This window comes from Cryptomeria japonica, chromosome 3, assembly GCF_030272615.1.
Source record: "Cryptomeria japonica chromosome 3, Sugi_1.0, whole genome shotgun sequence".
NCBI lineage: Eukaryota > Viridiplantae > Streptophyta > Pinopsida > Cupressales > Cupressaceae > Cryptomeria > Cryptomeria japonica.
The window spans coordinates 764,614,323-764,630,322 of NC_081407.1; the positions used below are offsets into that span (position 1 = coordinate 764,614,323).

General features: G+C 33.3%; 1 protein-coding gene across 1 annotated transcript; it reads right to left on the bottom strand.

The window, feature by feature from the left end:
* Window positions 1–12,974: 12,974 nt before the first annotated feature.
* Window positions 12,975–14,428, bottom strand: LOC131068850 (serpin-ZX-like). The gene is made up of 2 exons (XM_059217704.1): window positions 14,060–14,428; window positions 12,975–13,754 (listed from the first exon to the last, which is right to left on the bottom strand). The coding sequence occupies exons 1-2, from the start codon at window positions 14,426–14,428 to the stop codon at window positions 12,975–12,977; spliced, it is 1,149 nt and encodes a 382-aa protein (XP_059073687.1).
* Between the last annotated feature and the right edge of the window lie 1,572 nt (window positions 14,429–16,000).

The following is a 16,000-nucleotide window of genomic DNA, read 5'->3' on the forward strand; positions in this document are numbered from 1 at the left end:
AAACATAACACAATAAATTATTATTCCCGTGAGAAATTGCAAATAAAGTTACCATTGTAAATTTAAAAAATACCATTGTAAACAAAAATACCTTAAAAAGTAGAATTTGAAGTAAGTTTAACAACAAATTGCAAATTGATTAAAACTGAACTTGCCATCTTGCATGCATGTCTAACAGAGTATTTTAAACTATAATGTCTGATTTTCATTAGACATTATAGTTTAAAATACTCTATTAGACATGCATGCAAGATGCGGAATCATAAACATAGCACAATAAATTATTATTCCTATGAGAAATTGCATACCTATTTAGTGGAATGCTTGTTACTGTGGAAACTTGAAGGGGGACAATGGAAACTTGAAGGGGGAGTCGAAGCTAAAACTGAAAAGTGTCTGCAATATGTAAATGATGAATTAGGCACAAGAAGATGAAGCAACAATGAAGCACAAATGACAAACGACAAATGACAGAGTTATATCTATGTTGTATTGAATTACATTTTTCCGCACCTTGTTTAAGCACAACAATAGCACGGTAGTATGTTTTGGAATACAAACTGCATATTTGTAAGCAGTATAATGCATGCAATTTTGAACCAAGAACTGTTATGAAAATGGTCTGTCGTGCTATCTTTTTCGCTTGCAAAGGAACACATATAGATTCATATAGAAATGGCATTAGTAGTGGCGGCATGATATGGTAATATTCCCATCAAATGGTGGCGATTAAAACTTTTAGCCAGATGTAATTGTGTTCGAATAAATTTTTAGACACATTTAACGAAATTAATAAACGGTGGGGATTTCAAATCAATTCCGTAAATTAAGGAGATGAAAGTGTGTACACGGATGGCTGGCATCCATATATACAACTGTAGGAAAGCCTCTCGGCTTAATTAAATTTAAAAATAGTTAAAAGAAATCATATTCACATGGTGGATAAATACAAAAAGAAATAGTTATATAGCTGTTTTAGTGATTTGATTGAGCTTTATTTCTTCCAATCAAATAGATCTATTTTTAATAATATGAATTATGAATATTTTATTTCATAATGTTTGACCAATGATTTTGTTTTAAATGAAAACAATGAGGATATCCTAAATCCTTAAGGATTTATTGAATTAAAAGTTAATCTCTTAAGGTTTTATTTTCTTTAAAAAAATTTAGAAAGTTAATCTCTCAGATTTTTACTTTCTCTTAAATTTTTTTTTATAAATTTGATCTCTTAAGGCTTTACTTATTTATTTTTTAAAATTTAGAAAGTCCCTTTAGTAATAATATAATATTAATAATTTTGTTACTAGGAGGATTAATGTGTTGTGCTAATAAAATTGATTCTACTTTCGAAATTATAAATATTAACCATTTCAATTTATATAATTGACACATGTAATGCTTATGTGTTAAATTATAAGATGAGCTATGTCTTGAACAGTAGAGTAGGTCTAAAAAAAGAAAATAATAATCATAAAATTAAAAAATAATAAAAAATTATTAACTTAAATAAGAGCTTAATCTTCACAAAAGATGAAAGGTTTGAAGATTATTATTATTAGGGGATAAACCTATCATTGGTAACTCTTGAGTGTGAAAACATTAAAGATGAGATATGCAAAAGAGCTTTAGATATGAAATTAATCAAGGCCTATATTGGAAGTATGCTCATCCAGTTTAAGCAAGATATTTTTTTTGTCATCTTATCATATAATGAGTTTTAACATAGTAATCCTATATTATTAATTAAGTATTGAAAATAATGAGGAGTGTCTCATCATTCTATTAATTTTATAACCATTTGGTTGAAGAGCTTGTTTAAATTTTAAGAGATCCTACGTATACATTATCCTTTCTCCTTAACCCACACAATAAATCGGTAAATTGAAGATATTATTTATGAGAGTTATCATGGTAACCAATAATTTAAGATATTATTTACTCAATTTTGTTGCATTGGTGAGATGTTTAATTTAAGATTTTCTATTTGACATGAATTTACAAGTGCATTTATTTTTATCTATATCTTGTACTATTAGTTTAGGTTAGCAATAGGATTTATCTTTAAAGAAAAACTTTTTCCTTGATATCAAGCTAGTTGTATATGTAATTTTATATAGTCTTCTATGAATTGTATAATGAGTTATAAAGAGAGTAAATATGAGGGATTCGTTAATATAAACATGATGTTTTTAAGCGGTCCACACTTGTCAAGTATGTATCTTTGGTGGCTTCTATTTTTTTTATCTTGCATGTGTTTATAATGATATCCTTTATAGGAATTGTAGTATCTTATAGTTGTATGGACTAGTTGTTAAGAATGGTGTCAAGTCATCAATTAAATCTAGGACTTCATCCTTTTTTCACCTAAGTGGGTGGTAGCCGATAAGAGGATTGTCTAGGGTATGAGGCCCTAGAAAGGGTTGCTTATCCGCTTATATAAATTTATATGATTTTTAAGTTGAACTACGAAGCCTTTGCACTTTCACGTAGGCAAGGCCATTTGTGATTAGCCCTTGAGACTTTAAGTCTGGCCCTTAGGTTTGGCTCTTCTTTGAGTATGTCTGATCTTGCCACTCCTTCCTAATGTTATGTGTTTTTGCTTGTGAGTTCTATGGTAAATTGCTATGTGATTGATCCAGTTAAAGTAATAATATGGTTTAACTTGTCGATCATGAATCTAACATTTGATATATCTAATATTGTGCATCTAGTGGGGTAGACATGTATGCAAGTACATGCAACAACTCAAGCCAAGTGTTGTATCGAGAAGAGAAATCTTGGGAATGACGTGACAGGTTTATTAGTTGAGTATTATGTAAATTGAAATCATTGTTATATTCGGTTTCAGCTGAAGGTTATAGTGAGTGTGATCATAATCTCTTTTAATAATTATGTAGAGTGTTGTTTTTTTAAAAAAAATAGTTACTTCTTAGTGATGTTCAGTTGGATAAGAAGTGGGCATTACACACCCTCTTTCTATATATCCACCTCCATCTCTCTCACTCATATACACACACAATTCTCATTTTTCCCTCTGCATCTCTATCTCCATATTTCTACATTTCTCTCTCTCTATTAATTATCTATGTTACCTTCCCTCTCCTTCTATTTATATCTCATTATCTCTAACTCTCTCTCATTCATTTCATCTCTCCTACTTTGTATATCTCTCTATCTATTTTTCTCTCTCACTCCACTCTACCTCTCTCCCTATATCTCTATATCTTTCCCCATCCCTTTGTATCTCTCTATATCACCATCCATGTACATCTCTCCCTCTCCCTCAATATATTGAACTCTCTCTCTCTCTCTCTCTCTCTCTCTCTCTCTCTCTCTCAATATGTCTCTATATCGCCATATTTTCCTCTCCCTCTCTCTATTTTCCCCTCTTTCTATTCCACATTCTCTCCATTTCTCCCTCTTTATATATCTCCTTATATCTCTATCTTTATCTTTATATATCTCCCACTTTAGACATTTATCTCTTCCACCTCTATCTATCCCTCTCTCACATGTGTTTATCTCTTTATCTCTACCTCTCCTCTCTATCTCCCTCTCCTTCTCCCTCTCCATCTCTATCTATATCTCTCTTCTTCTTCCCCCTCTCTCTACCTCCTTACTCTTCCCTTGACTATCTATCCCTCATTATACACTTATCTCTCCTCCCCCCCCAAGCCTCTCTCTCTCTCTCGCTAATGGAACTTTATTATCTTCCTAATTTAGAGGTTTTGTTTTAGTCATGTTTGGATCCTACTTCTAGACCTTTGTTGCACAAAAAATGTCATTTGCTAAATTTGCTATCATTTGATCTCATGTACTATACAATTATATACAAAAATATATACATATTTTTTAATGATCTTCCAAACATCTTCAACATAGTCATTGCACACCAAGGTGCAATTGCTAGTATTAGCTCCTTTAAGGACAAGGAAATGTGAAAGAGTGGAATGCTTATTAGAAACCGTAAATGAAATAATTTTTCAACTGATTTATATATAAAGAAGTAAAACTGAGTGAGATATAAATATTTATTAGCCAATAGGCTATCCCTTGCGGGGGTACCCCACCACGGAGAAATTGTCTCACGTCGTTAAACCGGCTGTCGAGAAATATCGTCCGAGCAGGATTTAGCGGCAGCTGGTAAGCCGAATGCATACAAAATCTGGAAGCATAAACAGGACATAACACGGGATACGGATCGGGGACTCCTAAATCTGCTTCTCTCATCAACATACCCCAAAATGCAGGCAAACATCCTCCAGCATGGCGACTAGAATTTGCGGCCTAGACCTTTGTCTGTTTACAATGGAAACGCGAGATGAACATTCTTATATAGGTAATCCTACCATCTTCGTTCGTTTTCAATAATTTCCAACTTTCTATTTTGCATTTTTAACCTATGATGAAAATATTCTATTTTCGTAGGTCTGGGAGTCTTACTCTGACGTCAAAGATAAAAATGGGAAACAGAAATGGGATCCTTCTCTGAAGGAAATTGTTGCCAATTATATAAAGCAGCGATGGCCAGCATAGCAAGCCGATTTGAATGAGAATGAAGAGGAAAAGAAAGAGAGGATCAGACTGAAAGAGGCCTTAGACACCGTTCAGGAAATATCAATGAAAGGCTTCTGGGGATTTGATGAATTTCGATTTCAATATGAAATCGGCAAACACCAAGGTATGATACGTGAAGAAGGTGTAGGAACTTCCAAGTTGAGGAAGAAAAAGGAAGAAGAAGGATGTTTCAACCTCTTCAAAGCCTTGGAAGATGTCCAAGACGTATCAATGGAGGAGGTTGAATGCTTTAAAGTACAAATTTTTTATTTCGCACCTCAGATTTTTTTAAATTTCATCCACTTCACAGTCGGCTTCTACATATACAGTTATTGGTGAATGACTTTCAAACAATACCTGTCATGAACTTTAATAGTATTTTTTCTTTTTCAAATTATTTTGTAAAAATATAAGTTTATGATAAATTATAGGTAGAATTTAAAATTAATATTTAATTCTTTATGATCATGAATTATTGTTTAACAGCCGAATTTACAAGTACTTCTAGATAATTATGTAGATCGTGGAGTAAAATTTTATTTTTAAAATCATATTTTATTGAATAAAGACATTAAGAATAATAAATACAATCATGAATTTTATAAAAAAAATAAAATTTAATTAATATTTTAAATTTTTAATATTAAATTTTTTTTTTAAAATTAATACTTTAAATTCTTAATAAATATTAATTGTTGAGTAAATAATTTATTTATTTTATTATCATTGCTTTTGTTTAATAAGATATGATTAATAAAGATAAAGAAAGTACTTTACAATTATTTGATATTCTTTAATAGGGGAGAGGGACCAGTAGTCGTTAGGGCTAACTTCGTCAACATGTAGCCATCACATGGAATATCGTAAGACCTCCGGTTTTTTTTAGAAATGTAATATGGACACTTAACTATCTACAACTAAGGTTTGAAGGCGTGACTCATCACCCAAGTCGTCAAAATAACACATCTAGTATAAAGTGTCAAAAAAATGAATTTTTAAAGATTCGACCAAAACTTAATCTAAAAATCCCTCGTTGTTGAATAAAAAAATATCATTTGTAATTAATATAATATCATATTTTTATGTAAAATATAACTTATATGAAACTTAAGTGGACCAAATGCCTATTAGTAATCATAAATGTGTGTTATCTCTAACTTTTATATCCAACACCAAAGGACCAATAGTTGAACACAAAACAACATATTATGATATAAAATAAAACTTATATGAACACAAAGGGACCAATTGTTGAACACTTAAATCTTTGGACAATCCCTCACATTTCATGGAGAAAAACAAGGTATTTATTGTGTTCATCTTTTATAATTGTGATAAGATAAATTACTAATATGAAATACTCCAATGCATATACATTGCTACCCCAATAGTTGTACACATAAGAATAATATTTTTACACTATGATGATAGTACTTGTTTAAGTGAGTATCTTATTTTATAAATGACACACTTATAGTGGATAGCTATGATATTTTATTTGAAACAAAAATGATCTAATTCACTTGTTAATTAGTGTATTTATGTCTTTTTTATATAACGTTTATAGGTTCTCTTATGTTCAAGTATTGGTCCATTTTGATCAACATTTGGCAATTATTTTATTTACATGTGGATTATTTATTTACATTATATAGTATAAATATGTGGCAAGACTCGATATTATATGCACAATTGCTATAACGACTATTGGACCCCGTACAACTACTGGTCCCTCTCCCCTATGTTATTGCGAATATTAAAATTCTAGAGAATTCACATGGTGTTTTATCTATACACAACTCTCACTTGTTTAGCACACCAATAAATATGTTCCTTTTGTTCGAAGATTTTGGTTTGAATTGACTAAGATTGGGAAGTGCCCTCCAAACTCTCTATGGACAAGTTTTTGGAGCTCAATGATATAGCATGCTAGGAGTACACATGCAACGCTCATGGATCATTGTTATCAGTTTTGCTGTGAAATTTCTGCCTGTATATATATCTGCTTCACACGAGTAATATAAGTTATGGACATCCAGCAAAGCGCAATAGAAGTGGAAGTTTTGTCACACATTGCAATTGAAATTGCTTTAATAAACATGATATAAATTACTACCAACGTAATCATTGCACCTCAATTAGATGCAAACACTAATTTATTTTAAAAAAATGAAAATGTAGCTATCAGTAGTAAGGCAAAACTAGATGAATACCACTAAAATTAGTACACCATATCAATATAACACGAGGATTCATATTTACTTAATAAAACCTTGTTAAAACCGTGATTACACTGGACAATTAGTGACCAGAACCAGCTTTATTATAATTCCTACATAATACTAATTAGCATATCTAAGATTACGTTGCTGTCGGTCAAGTCCCTCATTACAACTCAAGCAGAGCTCTTCAGTTGCCCGGACCACCGCCACCATAGCCGCCACCACAAGGGCCACCACGTCCACCTCCCTGGCCGCCGCCGCCGCCTCCTCCTCCGCCAGGTCCATAGCCTCCACCTGGACCACCACGTCCTCCACCACCACCTCCTCCTGGTCCACCACCACCCGGCCCAAATCCTCCATCACACTTAGCAGGCTCAACAAGGGTCGATACAAATATAATACCCAGCAGGATACAACATACTATCTTCGAACCAGACGCCATTGCTAACTCCTACGTACAGATAAACAACCAGCTATGAGAAATTGAAGTATGGTATTGCTTATTTATAGTTTTTTTTCACGTTCTATTGCAATACAGAAGACGACGTTGCCACTAGCTTGATGTCCCATCAGATGTATCTATTTTACCTGCTCCGAGTAGCCTGTTTCATTTACTCGGTGGAACGTGTCAGCACAGTTAATAGTTTATACTTCTTTATGTATAATCGCTATCCAAATTCTTTAGTGGGTAGAATTGTCTGAGTCGGCGACGAGCTGTTCACAACCAATTGTTGTTGTGACGGGTGAAGTTTGATTCATAATAATTTGTTGAAGCATCCGGAAGGCAAGATACACTGGACTGAGTTAACGATTTTATCTTTCCAACCTCATTTCGCATTATTTAGTATTTTCGTCCTCTTAAACGTTTCTGCTGATTTTTTTGCCGTTGATTTTATGCTTCCAGCGACTAGTTATTTATGTGGTTTGAACCGTCTGTGCCGTTGATTTAATTTTACCAGCAACTACTTATTAGTGCCTGCCAATGGAACAATCGCTGCGAGGCAGTTTTCAAACGTGGGACTAATCTCTTAGTTTTAATCAAGCTTATTCATTTTTAGTTTAAAACATTTTTAGGTAATGTTTTAGATTTTAACTTATTATACTTTTTATTTTAAATATTAATAAACTATTATGTTATGTAAGAGCTAGTGTGATAGATGAGGATTTCTATTGTATTTGTTCAGTTTCAATAAGAATATTTGTGTATCTAGATCAATGTTACTGTAATAATATTTATCAATAATTCTTTCTAGGTAGATGCAAGATCTATATATCTATTTTGTAAATATTTTTTGCTGGATGGGTTAATCTTTTAAGACAACAAGACATAGAAAATATAAGAAAGAGTTGAGTTGCTACTCATGGATGAGCTAGGACTTGAATCTAGGACCTTTCATTTGTTGCAAGGTGCTCTAGCATCAACCTACTAGCCTCTTTATGGCCAGTCCATTGTTGGTTCAAACACAACTTATTCCAATGTATTCCTATAATACCTATTATAAGTACTTGGAGCTCTTAATTGACCTAGTTATAATACCATGTTGATTTGCCACTCATAGGCTAGCTAAGACTCAAACCTAAGACCTCCCATTCGCTACTAGAGTGCACTATTTCTAACCTACTACCCCTTTTGTGGCAAATCCATTGCTAGTCCAAGTGTGTCTTATTTTTGACAACCTACCACAATCTTGTCTCTTTCATGTTCATTGTATTTTTTTGTAGTTATATTACTAAAGCTCTCCATTGTTGTTACTTTCTAGAGCTTTCCAAACCTTACTATATGTGGCTACCGAATTTTTTGCCTCTATGTCCATGATGCCTAAACTATTTCTTAAACATTCAAAACTATATTTTTTTTAGTGGTTTGGTAAAAATATATGTGAGCTACTACATATATTTACAAAATTAAACCTAGATTCCTATATGATCTACAAGCACCCTTGTAAAATGATATTAGATATCAATATGTTTGCTTTGATTTTCAAAATAAATAGTTGTACTATCTTCTTGTTCTTCCCTCATGTTTGCTAGATTCCTCTAAAGTCAACATACTATTACATTTGCTATAATATACTTAGCTTCTATTGTAGAAAGTGAAATTATATGTTGTTTCTTATTTGCTTATAGGATGACTCCTTAACCCAAACATAACAAATATCCTAATGTACTCTTCCTATCATCTACACTACCTACCTAGTCGCTATTAGTATATCCAACCAATCCAAACCTATTTGATGTGTTTGTTTCCGTTGACATATCTTAAAATTAGATTTTATTTTCTAGTGTGTATCCTTTGGTGCCTCTATAAATATAGAAACTAGCCTTACTATATGCATTATGCACAAGCCTAGTTACTATTAAATACGACAAACTTCCAATTAATAGTTTTAAGCATATGGTTTCCAATTCTTGTGTGAAGTTGGTTCACAATACTACTACAATCTTCCTTAATTAGTTTTAGGCATATGGTTGCTGATGTTAGTGTAGGCTTGTTCAACATTCTAAACCTCTTCAAAATTTATGTTGAATACTTTGTTTGAGAAGTAAAAAGCTTCCATGAAGCTCTTGTGTGAAGTTGGTTCACAATAGGCATATGTCTGCTAATGTTAGTGTAGGCTTGTTCGACATTCTAAATCTCTTCAAAATTTACATTGCATATTTTGTTTGAGAAATAAAAAGCTTCCATTTATTTTGCCTCAATGTGAAGGAAATATTTTAGTAGAGCTAAGTAAATTTCTAAGTCTATCATTTGAAACTCTACTTTCATCACTTCTTTCAAATCAACAATAAGGAAATCATCATTCATCAAAACCAAATCATCTACATATAAGAGATAAACTAAAATCTTATTATGACCTACCTTAATATATATTGTAGTCTCACCATTACTTTTCCTAAAGTTATTTCTCAACAAATAAGACTCAATTTTGTTCTACCATGCCCAATGTGATTACTTTAGTCTACAAAGTGCTTTCTTTTGCATATACACTTTATTTTTTTCCTTAAACTTTATATCTAGATACTTTTTTCACATAAATTAATTTTTAATCACTCTATTTAGGAAGGAAAACTTTTCATCCATTGTGTATGCTTTATGCTTCTGTTGGGGCTACTATTGTGAAGTCTTTCCATGGGTTTTCATTTTTACTACTTGAGAATATGTCTCATCATAATCTCTTCTATACTACTAGTTATATCCTTTCACAACCAACCTTGATTTATGCCTTTTCATTATTCCTTCAATATTTCTCTTGGTCTTAATGGCCCATTTAATTTCAATCACTTATTTATCAATTATAAATCAATTAACTCCCCATATTTTATTTATTTATTATTGTATTTATCTTTTCATCCATTACCTTACACCATTTCTCCTCTTTTACAACTTCAAAATATAATCTATATCATTACAAGAAAATAATGCAAAATTTAGATTTTCATAATATTCATTATACCTTTCATTTTCATAAATCTCCCCCAAACTTCTTATCTTTCTTGGTATTAGGGACATGAGAATTGGATTTGAGTTACTTCTACTAAATCTACTTGGCTATGAAGTATGGCTTTGGAGCTAAGTAGTGGACTACATAGCTACTATAAAACAGTCTTTAGAGTTGTGTATTAGGTTCGAAATATGTTTTTTATTAAGGGAAAAATAGGTTTTAAGGGGACCCAAAGGCCCATATAATAGGTTTTGAAGGGACCCAAAACCCATGGATTTTGCGAGGATCATAAACCCACTTACAAAATGTTGCAACAAGATATAACACAAGCAACCCGCAACCAACTAACAACCATACAAAACAAGCTAAGCTTTAAAGAACTAACTCTCAAAGTAGAAGGCCAAAGCCATTAAACTAGACTACCTAGACAAACATGAGAAAAGGGTTTTTCTAGGCTCAATTAACCTTTACAATGGGTTTTAACAAGGCTCCCATAACCTCCACCTCTAGTAACATATGTATAGCACATAATAAGCTTACTAGAAAACTAGGTTTTAAAAAGGCTCCCAAAAGCTTCATTTGATGTTGAAACATAAATCCATCGAACACCAAACTCTCAAACTCCACCAATGTCTCCACCTCCATAGGAGAAAAAGAGACAAGGTATCAAAAAAATCAATGCAACCACCCACCAAAACTAGGGCAGAAATAGTCCCCTTGAAGTAGGTTCTAGCTCCACCCACCAAGCTACACCCTAGCTCAATAGGAATAGAAAAGAGAGAAGAAGGAAGAAAAGAAAGCCAAACCCTAGCCACCCCCATAATAAGGATTTCCACCTCATTTGAAGTATCATGAAGGAGAACCAAAGAAAAAGCAATACAAGCTTGCAAAAGACTATGACCAGGAAACCACAAAACTACAACTATCTGCACAAGGATGGACATCACCCAAAAACCAAAGAAAACCCTTAATTGAAAACAAGAGGAAATAACAAAAATGACCCCATAAGTCATGGAAGCCAGTAGCTCTAGCATGGGGAAACAACAAAATCCCCATCATGAGAAAAAAAAAGGGGGCATAAGAAGATGAGCTTTGTAAAAACATATACCCCACAAAATAAAAATGAGGAAAGCCCCAAAAGGGATAGTGGAAGCCTCAAACCCACCAAGAAGAGACAAAACCCTGGCAAAACGACCACCAGAAGCATAGAACAACCACCAAAAGTGTAGAACACAAAAAAAGAGGAAGCACCAACAAAGAGGTCATCTCTCAAGGAACAAAGGCCCCCAACATCACCCTACAAAAGGGGAAAAAACACTGAAACCCCCAAAATGAGATCTCAAGCAACTACAAATTATCACCAATAAAGAATATTCCAACTCTAGAGTGACATGCCACAAAATAACAAGAAAGCAACAGGAGAGGAAAACCCACAAAACCCAAAATGGCATAGTATGGATACCAACACTACCATAACCCAAAGCTATAGCACCTTTGGTGACCATGAACTGGTCACCATCCTCTTTGGAAAAGACAACAAGACCATAAAAACACCACCTCCCTACGTACCCACAAGATTTTCCTTATTTGCCATGAAAAACTAGCATCTGCCATAGTATTAGAAGGAACGATAGAGCCTAAAGGGAAGGTAGAAGCATAAAGGAGCTTTGAAGACTAAGAGGCTCCACAACCTTGATTGAACTTGTCATTACAAAGCCAAGAAATAATTAACTCCTAGCTTACCAGGAAAAGAGAGACAGGAGCACACAAGCAATGAGTTTGCAAACTGTGCCTCTAGCAACAACCCCGTCATCCTCATTATCATCCACATCCCACTCTTCATCATCTGCTACCACTACAATTGCCACACCTCTAAAAACCCACAAAATTAATCCAAGAGATAGGCACCAAATACGTTGTATATATTCTCTAGAGTTGTTTTTTGTGCTTTGGATTTACTATATGTGATCTTTGAAGCTATTTTTTAATTAATTAATTAACACATTTTTTTTATTTTTCTTTCAAATAGATTATTTTTTTTTTACATATGCTTGCATATAATTGTCTATTAATATATTTTTTTATCATATGATGTCAAATTACACTTGAAATCTTGAGAATCCAAATTTATTCAATAAATGATACAAAGAAAATTTAGATACCATAAACATATATAGATTAAAATACAACTTTGATATATTCCAAAAAAATCTCATGTTTCCATAAATTAAGAATAAGCATTTCAAAGAAACATCAACTATTTAAAAATGTATTCGAGGAAAGTTATATTTTATTTTATCTATTGAATGTAAAACAAATGCTAGGGGCATTGTGTGGCTAGCGTCTTCTTCCACCCAACAAAAAGAGCACTTAAAGTTTATAGTGCTTTTATTGTAACCTCTGTTATCTGCATTCCAACATTTCAATCATTTCCAGTGGAAAACAACATATACAAATGATGATTGTATCTGATTTCAAAATAGTAAAGCAACATGGTTTCTTGAAACATATTACTCCAAAAAAGAAGAGTCCAATTTTTTAAATCTGTGTACATACTTATAAAATGTACATGAAACGGGACAATAAATTTAATTACGAACTTCTGAAATTTGCTCTAAACACACCCAATAGACCTGACTTGTTTGATCATGGAAATTTTGCAATAGCTAAGTATTATCTTTCATACTTACATTGTATCTCTCTCCTTAAACTGATTTAACTGATACGGGCTGGCCAAATTCTAATAAGTTTAGCTTTCAAGGGGATTCAATACATGTCCAACAAATAGAATAACTCCAGTTTTATCTTCCTTGATGACAAACATGAAAGGATGATCAGCTATAAAGTCCTCAATTGGGTACATGCGTGCGCACATTTGCTTATACGTAATTGTACTGATAGCTGTGGCTTCAGTGCCTACCTCGTTAACCTCCACAAATGATTTGTGAAAAACATTTGTAATGCAGAGACGCTCACCCTCATAAAACTCAACCATGTCATCGAAATTTGCATGAATGGTAAAGGGTAAGACCAGTCCCATCGTTTTCAGGATGTCAGTTGCATTAACACTAGATGATATCTTGAAGCGAGGCAGCTGAAAATAACGTACCTTTACCTTACTTCCTTGGGACAGATGATGCTCAAGAAAATTAAGATCAACCTTTCTTTCCAGTTCAGGCAGACCATTGATATCATTGGGCAATATAATATACATGGAGAAGGACCGGTTGTCCTGTCCCTGAAAATAGGGAAGGCGTAGGATTTTGCAGTCATCAACTATTTTAATAAATTGATTCTCTGTAGTAGTCATCATGGGTACTTGCACACTCTCCCCATTTGGCAAATTAAAAGTACCCTCTTCTGTTGCAGAAAAATCAAAAATATCTTCCCATCTGCCCTTGAAATACAAGGCATTTGCCAAAATCAGCCTGGTATCTTCATCCACAGAATCAGGTGAGAGGAACTCTTCAATCTTCCCCTTGCTCTCATTTTCTGCCCATTTATTCACCTCCATTCTAATTTCATTTGCCTAATAAGAGTCAACCAAAAGGAAAGAAATCAGGCACCTGCATCTTTCAAAAGACTAAATGTTCATACCCATATCATGTCCAAGGCATACGCCAAGGTTTCTTACACTCTACTCCCTACTTCGCAAAATAACTTTTCATTAAATTTGGTGATTCAAAAACATTCGAACTGCAGACTTAAATCACTTAAATTATACGTTTATAAATTTTAGGACTCTCACACTTCCATGTTTCACACACCAAGGACAAAGGAGTGCACAGAAGTTAGGATCAAAGAAAGATACATAACCTTGTTTTTAAAATCTACCGAGTTAGCTTCTGCATTATATCGATTGTTCACAATATCTCTATAATTGGGCTTTAAAGTGAAGGATTGCTCCACCCATACTCCATTCACAAATGACAGAAGGGGACCTCCACTAGCACTTCCATCCATTAAAATTGCATTGATGAGATGAAAAGAAAGTTCGTTCAATTGATGGATATCTTTAGATTTGAGACAATTACAAAACTGATCTAACGTTGCACCCTTTGTTCCACCTCCAGCCAAACTCAATACCACAGATATGCTCACTGGAGAAAAAACAACGTTCTTCTTTACATTTACTTCTAGTGCTTTGTTTGAAAAGTTAAGTGAGAAATGTGTTTGACAACGAATTAAAGCCGGGATATCCATTGCTCCTCACATCAATCTATGCCCACTACAGTATTCTTACATTAAATAGAAAGCACAAAGGTATTGGGGATCTCGTCTTGAAAAATGATTCTTTCAATTTGCTGGCTTATCTTTGACATCTACACAAATGTCCAGATTTCTCGCGATATCTTTTTTTCTAGATAATTGCTGCGAAGGAGCTTAAAATCCTTTCTTTAAAGTGTGGTTATGATTGCTTTAAGCCAACTCAAACCCAGCTAAACCGCTTGGAGAATATACGTATTTTAAAATAGTGCGCTTCGAGTAAATTATATAAATACGTTAAGATGATATTATTTTTTAAATGACACTACACCTTGTTTGACCTTTAAAATACGTCGGATTATAAGGCAACACCTGAAGAATGATATTTCCTATGAACTTTTCTGATATGTTCATTGGTAATCCTCGCAAGTGGAAAGAAAACAAGAGCGCTCCTAGACAAATTACGTAGCGTAGGAGGAAGATGAGTTCTGTAAAAAAGACAAGCTGTCATGAACTTCGTATAGAAAGAATCTTCTAGCGCTTTAGGATAGAGATAAACTTAAGGACGGAGGTGAGCATTTAAAAGAAAAAAAGTTAATGGTAGAGATAAATGTCTTGGTGGCATAGTCTTATTAAATTGGTAATTTATTTTTAAACGAATAGAAAACCATCCAATATTACACAAACCAGTATATTGATGATATAGCTTTCTAAACTTATGACACAAAATCTATTACAAATCTTTATAGGTTTTAAAATCAATTATATAGATAAAATAAATAATTATTAAATTATTGTGCTAATAAAGTTACAAATAAATACTTTAGATTAAATTTATTATCTAAAAATAATGTAACTTCTAGAAAATGTGAACAATGATAATGATATGTAATAACTATGTTATCCAATAAATGTCAAATAGAAATGAAAGTAGAAATTGAAAGACCCACAGAATTAACCAAAGAAGAAATGTAACTCTTATTACAACGAGCCTGCATAGAATGATGGAAGAACGCAATATTCTTGTATCCTTCCTAAAGCTAGTCAATCTGAGCCTTTTGTTTCCAAAAAATCTCCTCTCAAAGCTCCCACTCCTCCACATTTCTCACAGCCTAGGATTCAGCTTTTCCAAGAGCCTCCAAAAAAACCAAAACTTAAGAAAACAACCCAACCCCTCTGCCATAATAATAAACAGATAAGGAGATAGAGGGTCCCCTTGTTAGAGGCCCCTAGTGGCACCAAAAGCCTCTGAAGGTTCTCCATTCACAATAACTGAAAAAGATGAAGAAGTAACACAACTCATAGTCCAACTCACCTAATCTAGACAAAAAACCAAAGGCTAAAAGAGCCTTCTCAAGAAAGCACCACTTAACTATGTCATAAGCTTTGGCCATGTCCAACTTAATGAACATAGATTTTTCCTTGGATGTCGCCATATAATGAATGACTTCAAAGGCCACTAGTACCATCACCCCATCAAAAATTTGTCTTCCAGCTATGAAACCCCCTTGCTCCTCAGAAATGACAACAGGAAGACAAGGTTTGAACCTCTATGAAATCAATTTAGTA

Coding starts and splice junctions, on each gene's coding strand:
- LOC131068850 (XM_059217704.1), bottom strand. CDS start 14,428: ATGGATATCCCGGCTTTAATTCGTTGTCAAACACATTTCTCACTTAAC. Junction 13,755..14,059: donor ATAATGCAGAAGCTAACTCG/GTAGATTTTAAA, acceptor GACTCTTATTAG/GCAAATGAAATTAGAATGGA.